At 42.2% G+C, this 23154-nt stretch overlaps 1 protein-coding gene across 1 annotated transcript in view; it reads left to right on the top strand.

The window, feature by feature from the left end:
• The first annotated feature begins 4037 nt into the window (after positions 1-4037).
• The window catches only part of vmn2r1 (vomeronasal 2, receptor 1), a 44455-nt gene continuing 25338 nt past the window's right edge, over positions 4038-23154 (top strand). The window contains exons 1-2 of the mRNA XM_068041468.1: positions 4038-4252; positions 21399-21690. Coding sequence (XP_067897569.1) covers positions 4038-4252; positions 21399-21690 — 507 coding nt within the window. The remainder of the gene's footprint in view (positions 4253-21398; positions 21691-23154) is intronic.

Here is a 23154-nt window from a genome sequence, read left to right as displayed (position 1 = left end):
CATGCACACCCTGCTCTTGTACACACAGGCTGCAAGAACTTTGAAGCTGTTGGATAAGAGCAAGGACTGAGGGTCCTCCAGCGCTACCTTCTGGATCTGGATCTTCCACTGAAGTTATGTAAGGCAAACATTAAAACTGTATGGAATTTCAGAACCTAATACTGGTGATTAAAAGCTTAATTTAAAAGTTGGATTTTGAGGAGGCTTTTAAAGATGAAGGACAAGGCATTTCACAGATAGAAGATTCTGAGAAAGCACGAGTTATGAATAAGAGACGATGTAATGAATCTTGAGTGCAACACCATGAGGATATAGGGAAGAGAATGTATGAGTAGCATAATATATTTGGAGCTTAGATTGAACAAGGGTGGGACGTTTATAGGAGAATTGCCTGTAGTGTCAATACAATAAAGAGAAAAGAGTGATTGGAGGCTTGGGGGCGAAAGAGGATTGCCTTATCAGCAACAAACATTTTCTTTTGTTCAAATTGAGAGGTGCAACAAACCTTCCAGAAGTAGGTACAGCGTTAAAGTCTTGAATGGAATTGAACTATATTACTTGAGTCATCAAGTGAAAACATATTTGGGAAGGAAGACCAAACTAAGTTTCCAGCGGCAGCTTTCGCAGCTGAGGAGATGTGACATGCCATGCCAACTCAAAGGAGTTAGTGACACCAAAAATGCCATTAGATGAAGACTCAGGTTTCCTCTAGGATCAAACAGCTTGCCAACACACGCTGTGCAAACTTACACTTGAATAATGACCATTTTGGTGTGTTAACATAAGGCAGCATTTGGAGCAAACTCCAGTAAGTCGCTGTCTTCTAAAAAAAACAATCTGTAAGACGGATCCAAAATAGTGCTGAAATCCTTCAGTAGCTGTGTGCTACATGCAGTACACAAAATAGTGTTGTCGTCGTTGAAGAGGCAAACATGTTACCAATGAATATTGCGTTGCAGAATTTAGTTTTCATCACGGAATGGAGAGACAATTGGTATACCACAAATAACCTGCAATTCTGCCACAGAACAGATGACATTCTGAAAAAGGCAGGATTCCTGCAAAGCTGGTTCAATTATTTTAATTCACTAGACATGGAAATAAGTGAAAACACACAACACTGAATGATGCACCCGTCATAATACAGGAGTTGTTTAATCAGCCTGTTAGTTATTTTGTTGTCGAATAGGGTTTCCATTATACACCGAAGAAGGGTCACTGACCCGAAACGTTAACTCTGCTTCTCTTTCCACAGATGCTGCCAGACCTGATGAGTGGTTCCAGCATTTCTTGTTTTTATTTCCATTATACAGCCTGATGAAACACTTATGTTAGTTTTGGCAAATTTTATTTGCGCTATTGATGCTACTTCCATCTTTCGTGGTAAAAGTTCTAAAGAAGCGAGTTGTCAATGATAAAATTCTATCAATTTATAGGCTTTTCCGTTGCACATAAGAGTTGGTAATGACCACCAGTTGCATGTTCCTATACGTTTGTATACGAAATAATACAGTTCGGGTGGTGCGTGAACGGTGGTGTTGCAGTGGAGAATACTTTCAGTGAAGCAGGCCTGCACTTTAAGCATCCAATGGTGTGTCTTTGCCAACTAAAGTAGGACACACGTTTCATTAACAACGAATAATAGACATTATGCGCAGTAGTGTTATTTCCCTGTAATCCACGATAGATTGGATCCTGTGATCTTACAGTAATTATGCCACAGATGTCATTTTTTTGTGAGGAGTTCGTCACTTCTCCGTTCTGGCTAGTGATGTAATCATGATTTCTACTGCAAAAGAAAAAATCCAATCTGGGGACAGCAGCTTATGACACCAGGTCAGATTTTTATTGTCAATAATAATGACAGGACATAAATGATAAAAGAAATAAAACTATTTTGCACTTCATCTGAATAGGTCCTCAAAGAACCTTATGCTTCAGATAGCAAACTGCTTGACGCGCATTCGCACCCTTCCTGGTGCTATGACAGGAGCATAGGAATAGGAGGAGGCCAGACAGGCATCGAGTCTGTTCCTCTATTCAATGAGATCATGGCTGGTCTGTATGCTATCTTTATCCACGCGCCTTGGCTCCATATCGCGAAATACTTTTGGCTAGCAAAAATTGAGCTAGCATCTACTGCTTTGTGTGGGAGAGCCACACTTCTTTCAGCCATTAAATGAATTGTTTTTTCTTAAATTCTCTGCTGAATGACCTGGCTATGATTTTAAGGTTTTGTTTCCTTATCCTGGCCTCCCCCACCAGTGGAAAACATTTATCTCTTTAGCTGCATTGAAATCCATCTGTCATTGTTTTGCCCACTCATTATCCTTGGTTAGATTACAGCCAGAGTAATACTCAAGCACCAATTCAGTATTTTTTATATTGGTGTAATAGATGGAAGATTTGCGAATTGCAAAGCTAAAACAAAGAATCATTACAAACTTTAATAATCGTCTAGCAACATGGCACTAGAAATGTAGAAACGAATGATGCTTGTGGTGTTTCTATGATGTTCCTGAAAGTACTTTCCACAAAATAAAGCAAAATACAAAGAATGCTTGGAGACATTGTTGAGAACCTTTGGTAGGAATAATCCAGAAAATCATGAGTCATGTTTTTCGGTTATTATTACTTTATGGCCATGGCAACTGTTAATTCTCGGAACAGTTGCTTGTAAGTAAACAGTTCAGTACAGTTAATTGTTTAATTCATGCTCAAAGGTATATTAATTATAATTTTCGAGCAGAGGGAATAGGACAATAATCATTGTTATTGTGTCATGTAAATGAAATTTGTTTGCAGATTGAGAATTGGAACCGTTTGCTAACCCTGCGTATTTTCTTTGAAAAGAAAATTGCAGCCCTCACTTTTGCGCTAACCTGTTGCATTGAATGAGGTTGGTATCTGTCATGCAATTGGAATTTTTTTTTCTTCATTGCTGAAGGAAAAATTCAAGTGGGGAAAGGTACGTTTTGTTCTCCATTTGTGCTGCTCCAATGACTTATGCCACAAATTGAGAAGCTCTAATCTGAAAGACAAGGACGCGTGGAGTAGAACTAGTGACTGTCCTTTCAAGGATGGCGTGACGAACGTATCCAAGGATGGCCAGTACCCCAAAGAATTAAGTTTAACGATGATGGAAGATATAGATTGTTTCTTGTGTCTTAACCCCATGAGGCGGTGTGCCAAACAGATCAGGACTTATCCTGAGACCCATAGAGGCTTACGAACAGAAGGCTCCATCAGCTGGTACTGAGGTCCATGGTGGCTTCAAACATGTTTGTCATGAACATAGAACAACGATAGCTACTGATTGCGATCCATCCCAATGGTTTAGATGAAAATTAATCAGCTGCTCGTCAATTATGTTTTTACTGTAATTAATTAGCAGGGGACTATTCGCAAAGCCAATGCTTGCGAAAAGAGAGTTCCAACAGTCCTTGGGTTAGATATATTTAAATACCAATGCAACCTATCTTCTATGCTTTTGCCGGTAAGAAATTAACGGCCCTAATTTTCTGTTAAGATTTTGACCTCATATTTAAATGACACACATCTCTTTTGTAGTTTTATTTGAAAATGAATTGATCGTTAGCCGTTTCTTAGCGTGAGTCAGTATTCATCAGTGTATCCCTGGTTCATAAACAAACAGAATTAAACAACTGAGTAATCCATACTCTGTATAGTATATTATTGTGGACTGACTTAAATATTACGCGCTTTTTGTAACTTTGTGGAAACAAAACCTATTTGGAAAAGTAATTTTCATTAACTTTTTTATTTGTAACATGAGCCAAAAACGATAGCCAGCACCAATGAAACATCCGAATTATATATGGTAGTTGTTTTTGTGGGTGAAATACTGAGCTCTGCTTCATAACTACGACTTTGGTCCCTCTGGGACCATACCAGAGCCTTTCTTTTGCCCATTTCACTGTTTTAACCAATGGGGTTAAAGTTGGTGTCCCAGAAACCCATAAAAGCCGAGGACGTACTGACATTCGAGTTTTTTCTCATGTCCTGCAAATCCTGAAATGGATCCGCGAATTTATTTACATTTTTTGTTGTGCTTAGCCATTTCCGTGGCCGTGTCTGCGAAATCAACATGCAAACTGAAAGGAAAATTTAATTTAAACAGTTTTAAAATGCCAGGAGATGTTATCATTGGAGGTATGTTTCCTATTCATCACAGAGTCGTGTCCTCAAATTCATCATCCAGCACATCGCCGCAATCTTCGGGATGTGAAGGGTAAGAATTATAATCTCAATTATAAATACCTAATTGTCGGGATTTTGCCGATTATTGAAATTCTAGGTAATTCCACAGTGAGTACTTGCTTAAAACAATCATATTTTATAAGGAAATAAAAATGGAGCAGTTAAGGAAACAAAGGAGTTCGTTTCCCCTTAAACTCGAACTTCTAGTTGTTTATAGCGCTTTTAAATTGATTGGAACTTCAGACAGTGGCAACAAAAAGTTGTCCAATTCGATTGCTTGCTTCATGAGATTTGGTGCATCTTTATTGAATTGTTTAATTTTAGGGTGCAGTGTCTGGTTTTTGCTATATGTATATAAAGCACACGTTCAGTATCATATGGAAAGCCAATGAATCCTTGGGACTGGAGACGGTTCCCGGGTCTATTGTGATCTCCGGTGGATGGTGTGGTACTGAGGCTTTTGCTGGTGCCGTTGTACGTTTACATTTGAGATAAATTTGCTATTTATCACCAGCAAATATCAGTAATGAATGTGGCTAAATTAATACCAGGAAACGCCTTTCAAATAAAAAAAAATTAAGTAAATGCATTTTAACACGAACTAATATAAAGTTTAAACGAAAACAAACTAAAAATCAAAACAACACTAAGATGGTATTTATGGATTTTATAATCGACTGTAGAGCTAAATATGCACCGCTGTAGAACTCTATCTAATCGGTTAATTTCCAGTAATGACAAGAAGGTAAACCCTTTCTTGATGATTTTTGCACAGTCACAGCTCCTCCTCCTTCACTTGCATGTGAGATCACAGCCAATCAGTGGGTGGAGCGATTTTGTCTCCAATCAAAAGCTTCCAACAAAAAAAAAATTTATCCATCATCTGTGTAGTATCTCATCAGCCAGCTCTGTTACTGGACTTCAGGTAACAGCTGGAGGAGTTAGGTTGGTCCCAAGTGCTCAAAAGAAATCACAGGTGCTCGAAGATTGGGGATAAAACACACAGAGTAGCGGCCTGGACTTTGTGGTCAACAGTGAAGTGACGGTGCTTACCACGAACCTTGAAGAAAGCTGCCCACAAAGATACGGTGACCTCTGGTATGGATTATGTTAATTTGAATCTGGGGAAATCAAGGGGATCCCCAGGTGTCCAGTAATGATGATATCATCAAACAGGGACAGTAACCAATCACATTGAGGAATTCTCACAGACAATAAACCTGGAAGTAAAATGCACTGATTATCCATCACTTTTTATTACATTTTACAGAATGAACCTTTTTTTTTTATTCGTTCATGGGATGTGGCCATTGCTGGCCAAGGCCAGCATTTATCACCAATTCCTAACTGCCCTTGAAAAGGTGGTGGCGAGCTGTCTGCACGAACCAGTGTAGTGCAGGTACACCCACAGTGCTGTTATGAAGGGAGTTTCAGGATGTTGTCCCAGTGACAGTAATGGAATGGTGATATCATTCCAAATCACAATGTCGTGTGACTTGAAGGGGAACTTGCAGGTAGTGGTGTTCCCATGCATCTGCTGCCCTTGTTTTTCGAGGTGGTAGAAGTCACGGGTTTGGAAGGTGCTGTTGAAGGACGCTTGGTGAGTTGCTACAGTGCATCTTGTAGGTGGTATACGCTGCTGCCACTGTGCACTGGTGTTGGAGGAGTTAATGTTTAAGGTGGTGGATGGGGTGCTAATCAAGCAGGCTGCTTTGTCCTGGATGGTGTCAAGCTTCTTGAATATTGTTGGAGCTGCACTCATCCTGGTAAATGGAGAATATTCCATCACACTCCTGACTTGTGCCTTGCAGATTGTGGACTGGCTTTGGGGAGTCAGGAGTTGAGTTAGTCAAAGAACAAAGAACAGTACAGCACAGGAACAGGCCATTCGGCCCTCCAAGCCTGCGCCGATCTTGATGCCTGCCTAAACTAAAACCTTCTGCACTTCCGGGGACCGTATCCCTCTATTCCCATCCTATTCATGTATTTGTCAAGATGCCTCTCAAACGTCGCTATCGTACCTGCGTCCACCACCTCCCCCGGCAGCAAGTTCCAGGCACTCACCACCCTCTGTGTAAAGAACTTGCCTCGCACATCCCCTCTAAACTTTGCCCCTCGCACCTTAAACCTATGCCCCCCTAGTAACTGACTCTTCCACCCTAGGAAAAAGCTTCTGACTATCCACTCTGTCCATGCCACTGATAACTTTGTAAACCTCTATCATGTCGCCCCTCCACCTCCATCGTTCCAGTGATAACAATCCGAGTTTATCCAACCTCTCCTCATAGCTAATGCCCTCCAGACTAGGCAACATCTTGGTAAACCTCTTCTGTACCCTCTCCAAAGCCTCCACTTCCTTCTGGTACGTGTGGCAACCAGAATTGCACGCAGTATTCGAAGTGTGGCCTAACTAAAGTTCTGTACAGCTGCAGCATGATTTGCCAATTTGTTATACTCTATGCCCCGACCAATGAAGGCAAGCATGCCGTATGCCTTCTTGACTACCTTATCCACCTACGTTGCCACTTTCAGTGACCTGTAGACCTGTACGTCCAGATCTCTCTGCCTGTCAATACTCCGAAAGGTTCTGCCATTTACTGTATACTTCCCACCTGCATTAGACCTTCCAAAATGCATTACCTCACATTTGTCCAGATTAAACTCCATCTGCCATTTCTCCGCCCAAATCTCCAACCGATCTATATCCTACTGTATCCTCTGACAATCCTCATCACTATCCGCAACTCCTCCAACCTTTGTGTCGTCCGCAAACTTACTAATCAGACCAGCTACATTTTCCTCCAAATCATTTATATATACTACAAACAGCAAAGGACCCAGCACTGATCCCTGCGGAACATCACTAGTCACATCCCTCCATTCAGAAAAGCACCCATCCACTGCTACCCTCTGTCTTCTATGACTGAGCCAGTTCTGTATCCATCTTGCCAGCTCACCGCTGATCCCGTGTGACTTCACCTTTTGTACCAGTGGGCGGCACAGTGGCGCAGTGGTTAGCACCGCAGCCTCACAGCTCCAGTGACCCGGGTTCAATTCTGGGTACTGCCTGTGTGGAGTTTGCAAGTTCTCCCTGTGTCTGCGTGGGTTTCCTCTGGGTGCTCCGGTTTCCTCCCACAGCCAAAAGACTTGCAGGGTGATAGGTAAATTGGCCATTATAAATTGCCCCTAGTATAGGTAGGTGGTAGGGGAATATAGGGACAGGTGAGGATGTGGTAGGAATATGGGATAAGTGTAGGATTAGTATAAATGGGTGGTTAATGGTCGGCACAGATTCGGTGGGCTGAAGGGCCTGTTTCAGTGCTGTTTCTCTAAATCTAAAAATCTAAATCTGCCATGAGGGACCTTGTCAAAGGCTTTACTGAAGTCCATATAGATAACATCCACTGGCCTTCCTTCATCAATCATCTTTGTCACTTCCTCAAAAAACTCAATCAAATTAGTGAGACATGACCTCCCCTTCACAAAACCATGCTGCCTCTCGCTAATAAGTCCGTTTGTTTCCAAATGGGAGTAAATCCTGTCCCGAAGAATCTTCTCTAATACTTTCCCTACCACTGACGTAAGGCTCACCGGCCTATAATTTCCTGGATTATCCTTGCTACCCTTCTTAAACAAAGGAACAACATTGGCTATTCTCCAGTCCTTTGGGACCTCACCTGTAGCCAATGAGGATGCAAAGATTTCTGTCAAGGCCCCAGCAATTTCTTCCCTTGCCTCCCTCAGTATTCTGGGGTAGATCCCATCAGGCCCTGGGGACTTATCTACTTTAATGCTTTGCAAGACACCCAACACCTCCTCCTTTTTGATAATGAGATGACTGAGACTATCTGCACTCCCTTCCCTAGGCTCATCATCCACCAAGTCCTTCTCTTTGGTGAATACTGATGCAAAGTACTCATAGAGTACCTCGCCCATTTCCTCTGGCTCCACACAGAGATTCCCTTCTCTGTCCTTGAGTGGGCCAACCCTTTCCCTAGTTACCCTCTTGCTCTTTATATACGTGTAAAAAGCCTTGGGATTTTCCTTAATCCTGTTTGCCAATGACTTTTCATGACCCCTTTTAGCCCTCCTGACTCCTTGCTTAATTTCCTTCCTACTGTCTTTATATTCCTCAAGGGATTCGTCTGTTCCTAGCCTTCCAGCCCCTACAAATGATTCCTTTTTCTTTTTGACGAGGCTCACAATATCCCGCGTTATCCAAGGTTCCCGAAACTTGCCAAACTTATCCTTCTTCCTCACAGGAACATGCTGGTCCTGGATTCTAATCAACTGACGTTTGAAAGACTCCCACATGTCAGATGTTGATTTCCCCTCAAACAGCCGCCCCCAATCTAAATTCTTCAGTTCCTGCCTAATATTGTTATAATTAGCCTTCCCCCAATTTAGCACCTTCACCCGAGGACTACTCTTATCCTTATCCACAAGTACCTTAAAACTTATGGAATTATGGTCACTGTTCCCAAAATGCTCCCCTACTGAAACTTCAACCACCTGGCCGGGCTCATTCTCCAATACCAGGTCCAGTACGGACCAATCCCTAGTTGGACTATCTACATATTGTTTCAAGAAGCCCTCCTGGATGCTCCTTACAAATTCTGCCCCATCCAAGCCCCTAGCACTAAGTGAGTCCCAGTCAATATAGGGGAAGTTAAAATCACCCACCACTACAACCCTGTTACCTTTACATCTTTCCAAAATCTGTCTACATATCTGCTCCTCTACCTCCCATTGGCTATCCGGAGGCCTGTAGAAAACCCCCAACATCGTGACTGCACCCTTCCTATTCCTGAGCTCTACCCATATTGCCTCGCTGCACGACCCCTCTGAGGTGTCCTCCCGCAGTATAGCTGTGATATTCTTCTTAACCAGTAATGCAACTCCCCCACCCCTTTTACATCCCCCTCTATCCTGCCTGAAGCTTCTAAATCCTGGAACATTTAGCTGCCAATCCTGTCCTTCCCTCAACCAAGTCTCTGTAATAGCAACAACATCATAGTTACAAGTACTAATCCAAGCTCTAAGTTCATCTGCCTTACCTGTTATACTTCTCGCATTGAAACAAATGCACTTCAGACCACCAGTCCCGCTGTGCTCCACAACATCTCCCTGCCTGCTCTTCCTCTTAGTCTTACTGGCCTTATTTACTAGTTCCCCCTCATTTATTTCACTTGCTGTCCTACTGCTCTGGATATTTGTGCCCCTCCAGTTTAGATGCAACCCGTCCTTCTTGTACAGGTCCCATCTGTCCCTGAAGAGATCCCAATGGTCCAGATATCTGAAACCCTCCCTTCTACACCAGCTGTTCAGCCACGTGTTTAGCAGCACTATCTTCCTATTTCTAGCCTCACTGGCATGTGGCACAGGGAGTAATCCAGAGATTACAACCCTAGAGGTCCTGTTTTTTAACTTTCTACCTAACTCCCTAAACTCCCCCTGCAGGACTTCATCACTCTTCCTGTCTATGTCGTTGGTACCGATGTGTACCACAACCTCCGGCTGTTCACCCTCCCCCTTCAGAATGCCCCTGTCTGTTCAGAGACATCCTTGACCCTGGCACCAGGGAGGCAACATACCATCCTGGAGTCTCTTTCACATCCACAGAAGCGCCTATCTGTGCCCCTGACTATAGAGTCCCCTATAACTATTGCTCTTCTGCGCTTTGTCCCTCCCTGCTGAACAACAGTGCCAGTCGTGGTGCCACTGCTCTGGCTGCTGCTGTTTTCCCCTGATAGGCCATCCCCTCCAACAGTATCCAAAACGGTATACTTGTTAGAGAGGGGGATAGCCACAGGGGATTCCTGCACTGACAGCCTGCCCTTCTAGCGGTCACCCATCTATCTGCCTGCACCTTGGGTGTAACCACTTCTCTAAAACTCCTGTCTATGACGCTCTCTGCCACCTGCATGCTCCTATGTGCATCCAGTTGCCGCTCCAACCGATCCATGCGGTCTGTGAGGAGCTGCAACTGGGTACACTTCCTGCAGATGTAGTCATCCGGAATGCTGGAAGCGTCATGGACCTCCCACATTTCACAGGTGAAGCACTTCACCCCTCTAACTGACATTTCTAGCACTAATTAATAAATTAATTTAAAATAAATAAATACTTATTAAATCCTTACTAAATTGTTATAATTAACTATATGGTCCCTAGTACTAGTTTCCTACTATAAGTATTAAATGCTAACCAAATACAGTAATCTCCTCCCTCTGGTTTAGTTAGTCTACTTATTAATTAGTTCATTAGGGTTTTAATCAATTCTTATCAATGTTTTATTTTCAAATTCAGTAAAAAAATTCCTTACCAGCCAATCAGGTCACAGCTTTCCTGTGACGTCACTTTCAGCTTTTTCACCAGAGGTAAGTTTTTTATACTTACCGGTCCGGAACTCCACCCTCAGAGTCTTCTCCCAGTCAGCTGTGCTCTTTGGAAGCTCTCAGCTCCCCTCACTCTGAGGACAGGTAGGAAATGAAAGGAGCTACTCACTCCCTCTTTACCGAACTTCCTCAGTTACCAAACTTCCACTGTAGCACTCTAATGCAACCCAAGTCAGCACTCTATTGCAAACAAAGTCAGCACTATAAGATGGCTCACTTTTATACTGACTGACTCTGGCCCCCTGAAAACTGGTTTAAGCCACTTCTCTAATTAACAAGGTGCAGCTGCAAGCAGAGCCTGAGTGAACCCTGTTTAAAGCTGGTCTAAAACTCACCTTCTCCAACCCTAACAGCAACTGTTAAGTTAATCTGCTAAATAAAGGACAGATTAGATTTAAGATAAAATTAACCCTTAATTATCCTCAGTTACCAAACTTCCACTGTAGCACTCTAATGCAACCCAAGTCAGCACTCCAGTGCAAACTACTCATTGCAGAATTCCCAGTCTCTTACCTGCTTTTATAGCCACAGTATTTATATGCCTGTTCCAGTTAAGTTTCTGATTAATCATAACCCCCAGGATGTTGATGGTGGGATTCAGCGATGGTAATGCTGTTGAGCGTTAAGGGGGGATGGTTAAATTCACTCTTGTTGGAACTGGTCATTGCCTGGCACTTTTGCAGTGCAGCTGTTACTTGCTATTTATCAGCCAAAGCCTGAATATTATTCAGGCCTTGCTGCATGTGGCCACAGACTGCTTCAGTATCTGAGGAGTTGCAAATGGAAGTGAATATGTGCAATCATCAGCGAACATCCCCACTTCTGACCTTATGATTGAGGAAAGCTCATTGATGAAGCAGTTGAAGATGGTTAGGCCTGGGATGCTATCCTAAATGATTGGGATGTACACGTTAGAAGTTGAAATATCATAAACAAAGTTTAATAAAAATTATTAGATTAAAAACTTGGAATTTTGGCAGAATGAAAAAAACTGATATTACACAAATATTTAATTAGTTTTCCAGTGTCAGAGAGGTCATTCAGCAGTAGTGATGACTTAGTATACTGTTAAGAACCCAGTTATACCTCATTAACACAGTGTAACCTTTTCAGGGTTTTTTTTAAACAGGGATATCCCTTTGTAAAAGGGGAAGTTCTCATCAGTTCAGTGATTTCTAATTGTTACAACCAGGTGAGAAAGGGGTTTCGGGTTCAAAGAACAAAGAACAAAGAACAGTACAGCACAGGAACAGGCCATTCGGCCCTCCAAGCCTGCGCCAATCTTGATGCCTGCCGAAACTAACACCTTCTGCACTTCCGGGGCCCATATCCCTCTATTCCCTTCCTATTCATGTATTTGTCAAGATGCCTCTTAAACGTCGCTATCGTATCTGCTTCCACCACCTCCCCTGGCAGCAAGTTTCAGGCACTCACCACCCTCTGTGTAAAAAACTTGCCTTGCACATCCCCTCTAAACTTTGCCCCTCGCAACTTAAACCTATGTCCCCTAGTAACTGACTCTTCCGCCCTGGGAAAAAGCTTCTGACTATCCACTCTGTCCATGCCGCTCATAACTTTGTAATCCTCTATCATGTCGCCCCTCCACCTCCGTCGTTCCAGTGAATACAATCCGAGTTTATCCAACCTCTCCTCATAGCTAATGCCCTCCAGACCAGGCAACATCCTGGTAAACCTCTTCTGTACCCTCTCCAAAGCCTCCACTTCCTTCTGGTAGGGTGGCGACCAGAATTGCACGCAGTATTCTAAGTGTGGCCTAACTAAGGTTCTGTACAGCTGCAACATGACTTGCCAATTTTTATACTCTATGCCCCGTCCGATGAAGGCAAGCATGCCGTATGCCTTCTTGACTACCTTATCCACCTGCGTTGCCGCTTTCAGTGACCTGTGGACCTGTACGCCCAGATCTCTCTGCCTGTCAATACTCCTAAGGGTTCTGCCATTTACTGTATACCTCCCACCTGCATTAGACCTTCCAAAATGCATTACCTCACATTTGTCCAGATTAAACTCCATCTGCCATTTCTCCGCCCAAGTCTCCAACCGATCTATATCCTGCTGTATCCTCTGACAATCCTCATCATTATCCGCAACTCCACCAACCTTTGTGTCGTCCGCAAACTTACTAATCAGACCAGCTACATTTTCCTCCAAATCATTTATATATACTACAAACAGCAAAGGTCCCAGCACTGATCCCTGCGGAACACCACTAGTCACATTACTCCATTCAGAAAAACACCCATCCACTGTTACCCTCTGTCTTCTGTGACTGAGCCAGTTCTGTATCCATCTTGCCAGCTCACCTCTGATCCCATGTTACTTCACCTTTGCACCAGCCTGCCATGCGGGACCTTGTCAAAGGCTTTACTAAAGTCCATACAGACTCAGCCTTCACCTGGTCTTACCATAACAGGGTTTAATTTTAAACACACCGTTTTTTTAGTTCCCACTTAGTGAATCCTTGAAAAGAATAAGTACATTAGAGATAGTCAGCACGGTTTTGTGACGGGTAGGTCGTGCCTCACAAACCTTATTGAGTTTTTCGAGAAGGTGACCAAACAGGTGGATGAGGGTAAAGCAGTGGATGTGGTGTATATGGATTTCAGTAAGGCGTTTGATAAGGTTCCCCACGGTAGGCTATTGCAGAAAATACGGAAGTATGGGGTTGAAGGTGATTTAGAGCTTTGGATCAGAAATTGGCTAGCTGAAAGAAGACAGAGGGTGGTGGTTGATGGCAAATGTTCATCCTGGAGTTTAGTTACTAGTGGTGTACCGCAAGGATCTGTTTTGGGGCCATTGCTGTTTGTCATTTTTATAAATGACCTGGAAGAGGGTGTAAAAGGGTGGGTTAGTAAATTTGCAGATGACACTAAGGTCGGTGGAGTTGTGGATAGTGCCGAAGGATGTTGTAGGCTACAGAGAGACATAGATAGGCTGCAGAGCTGGGCTGAGAGATGGCAAATGGAGTTTAATGCGGAAAAGTGTGAGGTGATTCACTTTGGAAGGAGTAACAGGAATGCAGAGTACTGGGCTAATGGGAAGATTCTTGTTAGTGTAGATGAGCAGAGAGATCTTGGTGTCCAGGTGCATAAATCCCTGAAGGTTGCTAACCAGGTTAATAGGGCTGTCAAGAAGGCATATGGTGTGTTAGCTTTTATTAGTAGGGGGGTCGAGTTTCGGAGCCACGAGGTCATGCTGCAGCTGTACAAGACTCTGGTGAGACCGCACCTGGAGTATTGCGTGCAGTTCTGGTCACCGCATTATAGAAAGGATGTGGAAGCTATGGAAAGGGTGCAGAGGAGATTTACTAGGTTGTTGCCTGGTATGGAGGGAAGGTCTTACGAGGAAAGGCTGAGGGACTTGAGGTTGTTTTCGTTGGAGAGAAGGAGGAGGAGAGGTGACTTAATAGAGACATATAAGATAATCAGAGGGTTAGATAGGGTGGATAGTGAGCGTCTTTTTCCTCGGATGGTGATGGCAAACACGAGGGGACATAGCTTCAAGTTGAGGGGTGATAGATATAGGACAGATGTGAGAGGTAGTTTCTTTACTCAGAGAGTAGTAAGGGCGTGGAATGCCCTGCCTGCAGCAGTAGTAGATTCGCCAACTTTAAGGGCATTTAAGTGGACATTGGATAGACACATGGATGAAAATGGAGTAGTGTAGGTCAGATGGTTTCACAGCTCGGCGCAACATCGAGGGCCGAAGGGCCTGTACAGCGCTGTAATATTCTAATTCTAATAACTTCCAATTATAAGGCAAAGAGACTAGGCAAACAGGTTTTTTCAGGTTTAAAGAAAAAAAGTTGAACTTTATTAAACTTAAACTCTAATTCGGTTAATGCCTATGGATACGCGATGCGGCCACGCTAGCATGCATATGCAATACACACATGAAGATAGAGACAAAAAAGTAGAAAAGAGTAAAGGTGAAAAAGTTTGAGACAATAGATGGGTTTCTATTTTACTGTCCTTTGAGTTTGCTGTGAAGTCTTTGGTTGCCGGTCAGACTTGCAATTCGTTGGGGCCCAGTGCATGCTTCAAATTGTTTCGAGGTTGGAGACTTTTCTCTTTGAAGTTCATGTCTCCTCAGTGGGTCCAGAGGTTTGTAAGAAAGAGATGGGAGCAGACAGGAGAGGTCTTCTCACTCCAGGAGCAATCAGTCTTATTGAGGTCAAAACTCTTTGTACAATTCAGAAAAACCCAGGTTGCCAAGCAGGTTAGTCATGTGACTAGCTGGACTGACCACATCTGTTTGTGGATTCTCTTGTTTTAGCCAACCCCGGAATGTCTGTTCTTACACACAATACCTGGTGTTCAAAGTCCATTGTGGGTTCAATTGGAGCAGGGAATAGCCCCTTTGTCCCTCCAAGCACTGTCTGTTAGTATGCAAATGTTTTTTCCAGCCACAGCTGATCTGTTTAACAAGTCATTTCCTCGGTCCAGCAACAGTTTAAAATCAATGGTCATATGACAAAATTAATATGCCTCATTCTTTGCAGGTGATGGTGGTGGGGGTCTGCTTGTCATAATTGCTTACTGTCTGTAGAGACAGCTTCTCCTATGGAGAAGCATAGAATCACTAACAGCAACTTCTGGATTTCCACATTTAACTGCGCATGTATGGACTCTACAAGTTGCTTACAGTTTCAGAGGAGCAATGACAGCAAACACTGAAAGTTTCACTGTCATCACTACCACAAATCTGGGCACCTTGTTTTCTGCACTGTAGGGTGATTCAGAAAATTGATATGGCTTTTCATTAGAGAACAGAGGAGGCATAATCTAGATCCTGACAATAATGCAAGGAATACAAGTGGGTCATTTAATTTGGGTTCTAAGCATTATTAACTCATGGCAGTTTTAAACGTTATGATTTCTAGGATAATGCAGTGCATTGGCACATCACTGTACTATGCCACAGAATGCTTACATGGAATTACAGCAAAGAAGCAGGCCATTCAGCCCAACTGGTCTACGCTGTTGTTGATGCTCCACATGAGCCTCCTCCCATCCCTCATCATCTAACTGTCCCAGAATTCTATTCTTTTCTCCCTCTTTTGCTTATCTAGCTTATCCTTCATTCACCTCAATTACTCCTTGTAGTAGTGAGTTCTACATTCTAAACATTCTCTGAGTAAAAGCCTTTCTCCTAAATTGCCTATTGGATTTAGTAGTGACTATCTTATATTTATGGCCCCTAGTTTTGGTCTCCCCCACAAGTAGAAATATCTTCTCTATGCCTACCCTCTCAAGCCCTTTCATAATCTTAAAGTCCTCTATCAGGTTGCTCCTCAGCCTTCTCTTATTTTGAGGAATGAACCTCAGGCTGTTCAATGGGATACAGATCCATAACTGCACCAATCAATTGAAACAGGTGCTCCATTTTCCCCAAGAGAATGAATGTTGAAGGAAAGATATTCTTCTACTCCTCCTAGTAGTTAATTCAGGAGCAGGCCTAGGGGTAGATCACTTGTATTCCAGCTTATCAAGAGAATGTGTGTGGTACAAGGAACCTTTTTATATTCTTCCATAAAATCAAAAATGACACAATTGAAAGAGGCTATTCAGGCCGGTGCCAGTAACTGGAACAATTTACACCAATTCCATTTCTCTGTATCATGTTATTTTTTCATTTTAGTGGTAGACCTTGGGCAGATTTTCTGATCCTGCAGTTGAGGCAATTGGACTGAAGTGCTGCAACATTTTCACACATACAAACAAGTAATGACCATCCCCATTAAGTCCCCCAAGATCAACCCAAATTTACTATTCAAAACAAGCTCAGTTCCTGAATTGAGGCTGGTAATGGAGGCATTGCCAAAGGAGACTGTGGAGGAAAATCTGACAAGCCATCAACTTTTAACTTTTAAAGCTAAAGCTAGATTTAAAGGGATGTGGCCAGTTACTAGCTTTATTAAATGTTGTACAGGGCAAAAAAAAAAGACTGGCAAAAATTAGTGGATGACAAAACAATTCTGGATGCAGGAAATGAGCAAGGTTGTGAGAAATTCATGGAGCAGCACAGCATCCAAAATCGCTGCTTGATAATTGGTGAAGTAGAAGGCTGCTGCATGAGGTACATGTGAGCAGAGTTCCCTGCCTGCCATTCTAGAACACCCTGCTCAGAAGACATCAATGCAGCATTCCTGGCAAAAAGAAGCAGCCAGGGTCAGTCCAGTGTATAGACCCCACAGGACCTGGGAACAGATACAGAAGGAAATGGCACACATTATGGAAGCTGCCAAGGTAAGATTATTTAATACAAAAGCAAAATACCCCGGATGCTAGAAATCTGAAATAAAAACAGAAAATGCTGGAAATACTCAGCAGGACTGGCAACATTTGTGGAGAGAGAAACAGAATTAACATTTCAGGTCAATGATCCTTCATCAGAAGATTATTTAATATACTATTTAATAGGTCTGAGTGTTTCAAATCAAACAGTTGCAAATTTCTTACGCCTCTTTCAAAACTAATCATGCTTAATTATACTTCAGTAAGGTATGCATATAGATGTAACTTACAATAGGAAGTGCTGTGGCACGTTGATATCGTCAATGGGCTTTCTTTATAAAATAATTGTAACAAAACCTAAATGCATGATCCCTTACTGACACCCATGATGGGCTGCAAATTGGACATATGTTTGTCCTTTAACCTACTCTGTTCTGAGCACAACAATCCCAGCTTCCCTAGTCTGTCCACATAACCGAGGTCCCTCAACCCTGATATCATCCTGGCATGTTTGATGGTGTACCTTGGAGCTAACATTTGTTACAACATTTGTTCTTTTTCTGTGATTGTGTGCCTGGAGGAGCATCCTGCCAGATTATCAGTGGCCTGGAATGACCGCACCTTGCATTTCTCTAACCAATGTTTCCAAGCACACCTCTGCACACAACAGAGGCTGTAGTTCGTTAGTTTGAGGTGGCAGCATCAGGTGATTCACCATTCACAGATGAGGAGGACCTAGTGGTTGTGGCAGATGTGGAGCAGAAACCATTTGCTTGGATGGTCACATGACACAGTGGCGCAGTGGTTAGCACCACAGCCTCACAGCTCCAGCGACCCGGGTTCAATTCTGGGTACTGCCTGTGTGGAGTTTGCAAGTTCTCCCTGTGTCTGCGTGGGTTTCCTCCGGGTGCTCCGGTTTCCTCCCACATGCCAAAGACTTGCAGGTTGATAGGTAAATTGGCCATTAGCAATTGCCCCTAGTATAGGTAGGTGGTAGGGAAATATAGGGACAGGTGGGGATGTGGTAGGAATATGGAATTAGTGTAGGATTAGTATAAATGGGTGGTTGATGGTCGGCACAGACTTGGTGGGCCGAAGGGCCTGTTTCAGTGCTGTATCTCTAAACTAAACTAAACATGATTGCCAAGAACCATTCCTCTACCTTTGAAAGTGCACTGGTGCAGTGAGCTTGGGCAGATGTGTCATGATGCTGTTAGTCTTCACTGGGAGATGAGTTGAACATGTTGGTAACACTGTCTAAAAACATTGGCTAGTGCATTAGTCATACAATTGATACATGTGTGGACTTCACATTAACTAATGCTACAAGGAGGCAGAAACAGAAAAGTTGAGGGTGGTAATAACTTTGACTGTCACTGAAATCCCTGTAGAGTGGGTTGTTTGCAGGTGTCCTTGGAACTAATGACCCATTTAGATATGTGCTGGAAGCCTGTAGAGCCAGTTCTCCTTAGTCATTGGCTGGTAATTGTTTGTAAACATGGTTTGAGACAGCTTGGCTCTGGTGTCATCTGATCTTTTTTAAATTCATTTGTGGGATGTGGGTGTCACTGGCTAGGCCAGCATTTATTGCCCGTCCATAATTGCCCTTGAACTGAGTGGCTTGCAAGCCATTTCAGAATAAACCACATTGCTGTGGGTCCGGAGTCATATGTAGGCCGACCAGGTAAGGATGGTAGATTTCCTTTCCTAGAGGACATTAGTGAACCAGATGCCTTTTTACAACAATTGACAATGGTTTCAAGGTCATCATTAGACTACCATTTTAAATTCCAGCTTTATTAATTGAATTCAAATTTCACCATCTGCTGTGGTGGGGTTCAAACCCATGCCCCAAGAGTACCATCCTGGGCTCTGGATTACTAGTCCAGTGACATTACCACTATGCCATGCCTCCATTTGTCTTGTAACACTTCAACCCTGACATTTTGGTGACCACTCCCTTGCACTCCTTGAGCTTCAATGAGAGTTTGTAACCTTTCAGCTCTTCTGAAGTCTTGTAAATGCTTTAATCTGACTCTCTGGATCTCCTCCCTAAATCTCTCCACCTTTGGTCTTCCTCCACCTTATAAAAACCTTCTCAAAACTCATCTTCTCCAGCATGTTTTCGGTCACCCCTCCTAATCTCTCCTTCCATGGATAAACATCCATTTCATTATCTTTTCATTTTTTCTTCCCTCCTCAGTGAAATATCTTGGAAAATTTTCTATTCTTTGAAGTGCTTTTTGATTGCCATTTGTTGTTTGATGTCATCGTTGTTGGCTGTCATCAACATCTGATCTTCAAGTTATTTTTTTTAATTCACTTGTGGGATGTGGAAGGGATAGGTATAGTAGTTAGCAGTTCTAAACCTGGACTCACAGCCCATAGGTTGGGAGTTCAAATCTCACAATGGAAAATTGTTAACTTTAATTCAATAAATCAGGCCCTTTGTGGCTAGTGTCAGAAAATAACCATGAAATTAACTGGAATGTTGTAAAAAAGCAACTAGTAAACTAATGTGCTTCATGGAATGTGACTTACCATCCCTACTTGGTCTGGCTTGCACGTAACTCCAGCCTGCACCATGTGGTTCAATCTTAATGCCCTTTGAAGTGGATTAGTAAGCGAATAGGCATGGGTAAGAAATGTAGCCTTGCCAGCATTGTCCATATGCTGAGAACAAATAAGTAAAAAGAAAATTCTTGTTAATACAAGAGCATTTACTAGGACAATGTGAAATTATTTGAATGGATTATAGCACTAATACAAGAAAATTATCAAGTAAAAGGAGGATAGTGTAGAACTTTGAAAGGACATAGAGAAGTTGGTGGAATGGGCAGATAGGTGGTAGATGAAGTTCAATGCAGAGAAATGTGAAGTGATTCATTTTGGTAGGAAGAACATGGAGAGACAATATAAAATAAATGGTACAATTCTAAAGGAGGTGCAGGAGCAGAGGGACCTGGGTGTATATGTGCATAGATCATTGAACGTGGCAGGACAGTTTAAGAGAGCAGTTCAAAAGCATACAGTATCCCAGGCTTTATTAATAGGGGAATAGAGTACAAAAGCAAGGAAGTTATGTTGAACTTGTACAAGACAGTAGTTCAGCCTCAGCTGGAGTACTGTGTCCAGTTCTGGGCGTTGCACTTTAGGAAAGACGTGAGTGTATTGTAGAGAGTACAGAAAAGATTGATGGAATGGTTCCAGGGATGAAGAATTTCAGTTATGAAGATAGATTGGAGAAGTTAGGACTGTTTTCCTTGGAGAAGAGAAGGCTGAGAGGTGATTTGATAGAGGTTTTCAAAATCATGAGGGGTCTGGACAGAGTAGATAGAGAGAAACTGTTCCCACTCATGAAAGGATCGAGAACGAGAGGGCTCAGATTTAAAGTATTTGGTAAGAGAAGCAAAAGTGACATGAGGAAAAACTTTTTGGTTAAGGTCTGGAATGCGCTGCCTGAGAACATGGTGGAGGCAGCTCAATTGAAGCTTTCAAAAGGGAATTAGACAGTTATTTGAAAAGGAGAAATGTGCAGGGTTATGGGGAGAAGGCAGGGGAATGGACCTGAGGGAATTGCTCTGTCAGAGAGTCAGTGAAGACATGATGGGCTGAATGGCCTCCTTCTGTGCTGTAACGATTCTGTGAAAATAGTGGCTGCTACTACAGCACCATAAATGTATTATATAAATCACAAGTTCTGGTGAAAATGATACTTTATGCATAAAAAACATACTTTTAGTGCAAACAGATATGAGTATTGATGCCTCAGCTCATCTGTTGCTGAAATCCTCATCCATGGCTTTGTTACCTCTAGAATCGACTATTCCAACGCATTCCTGGCCGGCCTCCCATCTTACATCCTCCATAAACTTGAGACCATCCAAGACTCTGCTTCCCATGTCCTAACTTGCACAAAGTTCTGTTCACCATCACCCCTGTACTCACTGATGTATATTGGTCCTGGTTAAGCAATGCCTTAATTTTAGAATTCTCATGCTTGTTTTCAAATCCCTCCATGTTCTCACCCCTCCCTATCTCTGTATCCTCCTCCAGCCCTACAACCGCTGAGACAACTTGCTCCTCCCATTCTAGCCTCTTGCTTATCCCTGATTTTAACTGCTCCATCATTATTGGCTGTGCCTTCAATAGCCTGGGCCCTAAGCTCTGGAATTCCCTCCCTTATCCTCTCCACCTCACCACCTCTCTTTCCTCCATTAAGCCACTCATTGAAACCTACATCTTTGACCATGCTTTAGGTCATTAGCATTCATACTCCCTGATGTGGCTCTGTGTCAAACTCGTTTGATAACGCTCCTGTGAAGAACCTCGTGATGTTTTACTACATTAAAGGTGTTCTATAAATACAAGTTGTTGTTGTTATTTTACCTCATAAATTCTTCTAATCCCCACCAACAGAGTTCATATATACCTTTGATAACTGTAATTTCTGTGCTTAATATGTGGTTTTCTAAATGCGTGATGAAATTTTCTCATAACCTCTCATTGATTTGCTGGACAGATTCAATTTCAGAGCTTTCCGCTGGGCCAGAACAATGATCCATGCGATTAATGAAGTTAACCAGAATGATTCAATTCTACCAAATATACAACTGGGGTACACAATCTATGACTCTTGTTTTACCATTTCCAAAGCTGTTGAAGGAACACTGACTTACCTAACTGGACAGGATGAAGCTGTACCCAACTACCGGTGTGGATCTGGAGCTCCTTTGGCAGTACTGATTGGAGCTGGAGGATCAGCTCTCTCTATTGCAACTGCCAGGATCCTGGGGCTGTATTACTTTCCTCAGGTAACATACTGGGAAATGCAATCATAATAAAATCTATGTTTTCATTCGAACTTCATTAAAAATGTGAACACTGATTTGGGGGATATTGAATTAATGTGACAAATTATCCATCCATGTTTGTAAAGTATTTCATATTTTAAAGTTTTAATATGCCGAATAGTTAAATTGAGTGAAATAACTTGCTCAAAAATATGCTTGAAATGCCACACATTTTACTGAAGGTTACCTTGTGTACAAAGTTGTGCTTTAAGAGTGAATGGTATTCCAAGCTATCTCAAACTCAGTCAGTTCAAGCAGATTGATCCATAGTTGTGCTTTTCAGGTTCAGATAATATTCAAAATTGTGTATCTTTGGCTAGAAATTCATTATTCTTTCCGCAGGAACTGTTGAATTCATTCTAAACTCTAATACGCATGGTATAGTATTAAGGTACACAGGGTTAAGTTGAAACCATTATAATCCCATATGATTTAGCAGCTTTCATCTTTGGAGTTAAGGTGCGGGTGGTTGATGGGATAGAATGATGCCTGTGTGGAGAATAGCATATCTGGAGAGGTGCACATCACGTTTGATTCACTTACTTATCGTGCATGGTGTGATGCACCATGGTGGATTGTTCATCAGTTTCCTTGGGACCTGACCAAGAAGTGCAAAATGAACCATTTTTTAATGTCCAAGTATAGCTTTTAGCTGAGGCTAGAATTTTAAATTGTGCCTCTGAGGTAGCATTAGCTCTAAAACTGTTGCTGCCGATGCACAACTTTCACTAATTTCTTCAAAAAGACGACTTTCTTTATATTTAGTATCAGAATTGACTCTAGTTGAGGATATAATTTGAAGTTAAGGCTTTATTACTTCTTGTTTTACAAAATACAAACCAAGCAAGTGAATTGTGAAATAGAGGATACACATCTTCCTGTGATGGGTTACATTATTTCAGAGATTTCAATTGTTTAACCAATAAATGCCAGTATGATTCATGAGTGGTTTGCTGTTTATAGTTTACACCCTTCTAAAGTTTTCAATGTCTATACCAGTTAAATATTTAGAATTCCATATTTACAAGTTTGTTGTAAATTTGTTAGGTGATGCAAGATTAGACCAGTATTAGCTTTTTTTTGTATTGCTTAGCCAACCCAGATAATTGTTAATTAGACCCTGGTTAATTAGATGATACTCAGTAGCATTGATTTCTGTAAAATTATTGGAAATGGTATTGAGATAAGAAGTGATAAGGCCTTACCTCCTAAATGAATAAATCAGGTTTCTGCCAATATAGTCAACTCATTTCTGTTTCTATTATATTTTAATTTTCTGTTAGCTTGTTATGTCTTTAAGAATGAATTCCACCAGTATAATATTATTGGAGGAATGTCTGGACCAGCTGTACAGTATGAGCTCGCAAGATTTTGAGAAATTGCCTCTTCTTCCTCTCCCTCCACCCTAATTTGTTCCAAATGTCA

This window comes from Heterodontus francisci, chromosome 11, assembly GCF_036365525.1.
Source record: "Heterodontus francisci isolate sHetFra1 chromosome 11, sHetFra1.hap1, whole genome shotgun sequence".
In the NCBI taxonomy this organism is placed as follows: domain Eukaryota; kingdom Metazoa; phylum Chordata; class Chondrichthyes; order Heterodontiformes; family Heterodontidae; genus Heterodontus; species Heterodontus francisci.
The sequence above is the reverse complement of the archived record's forward strand: the minus strand, read 5'-3'. Positions and strand labels throughout refer to the sequence as shown.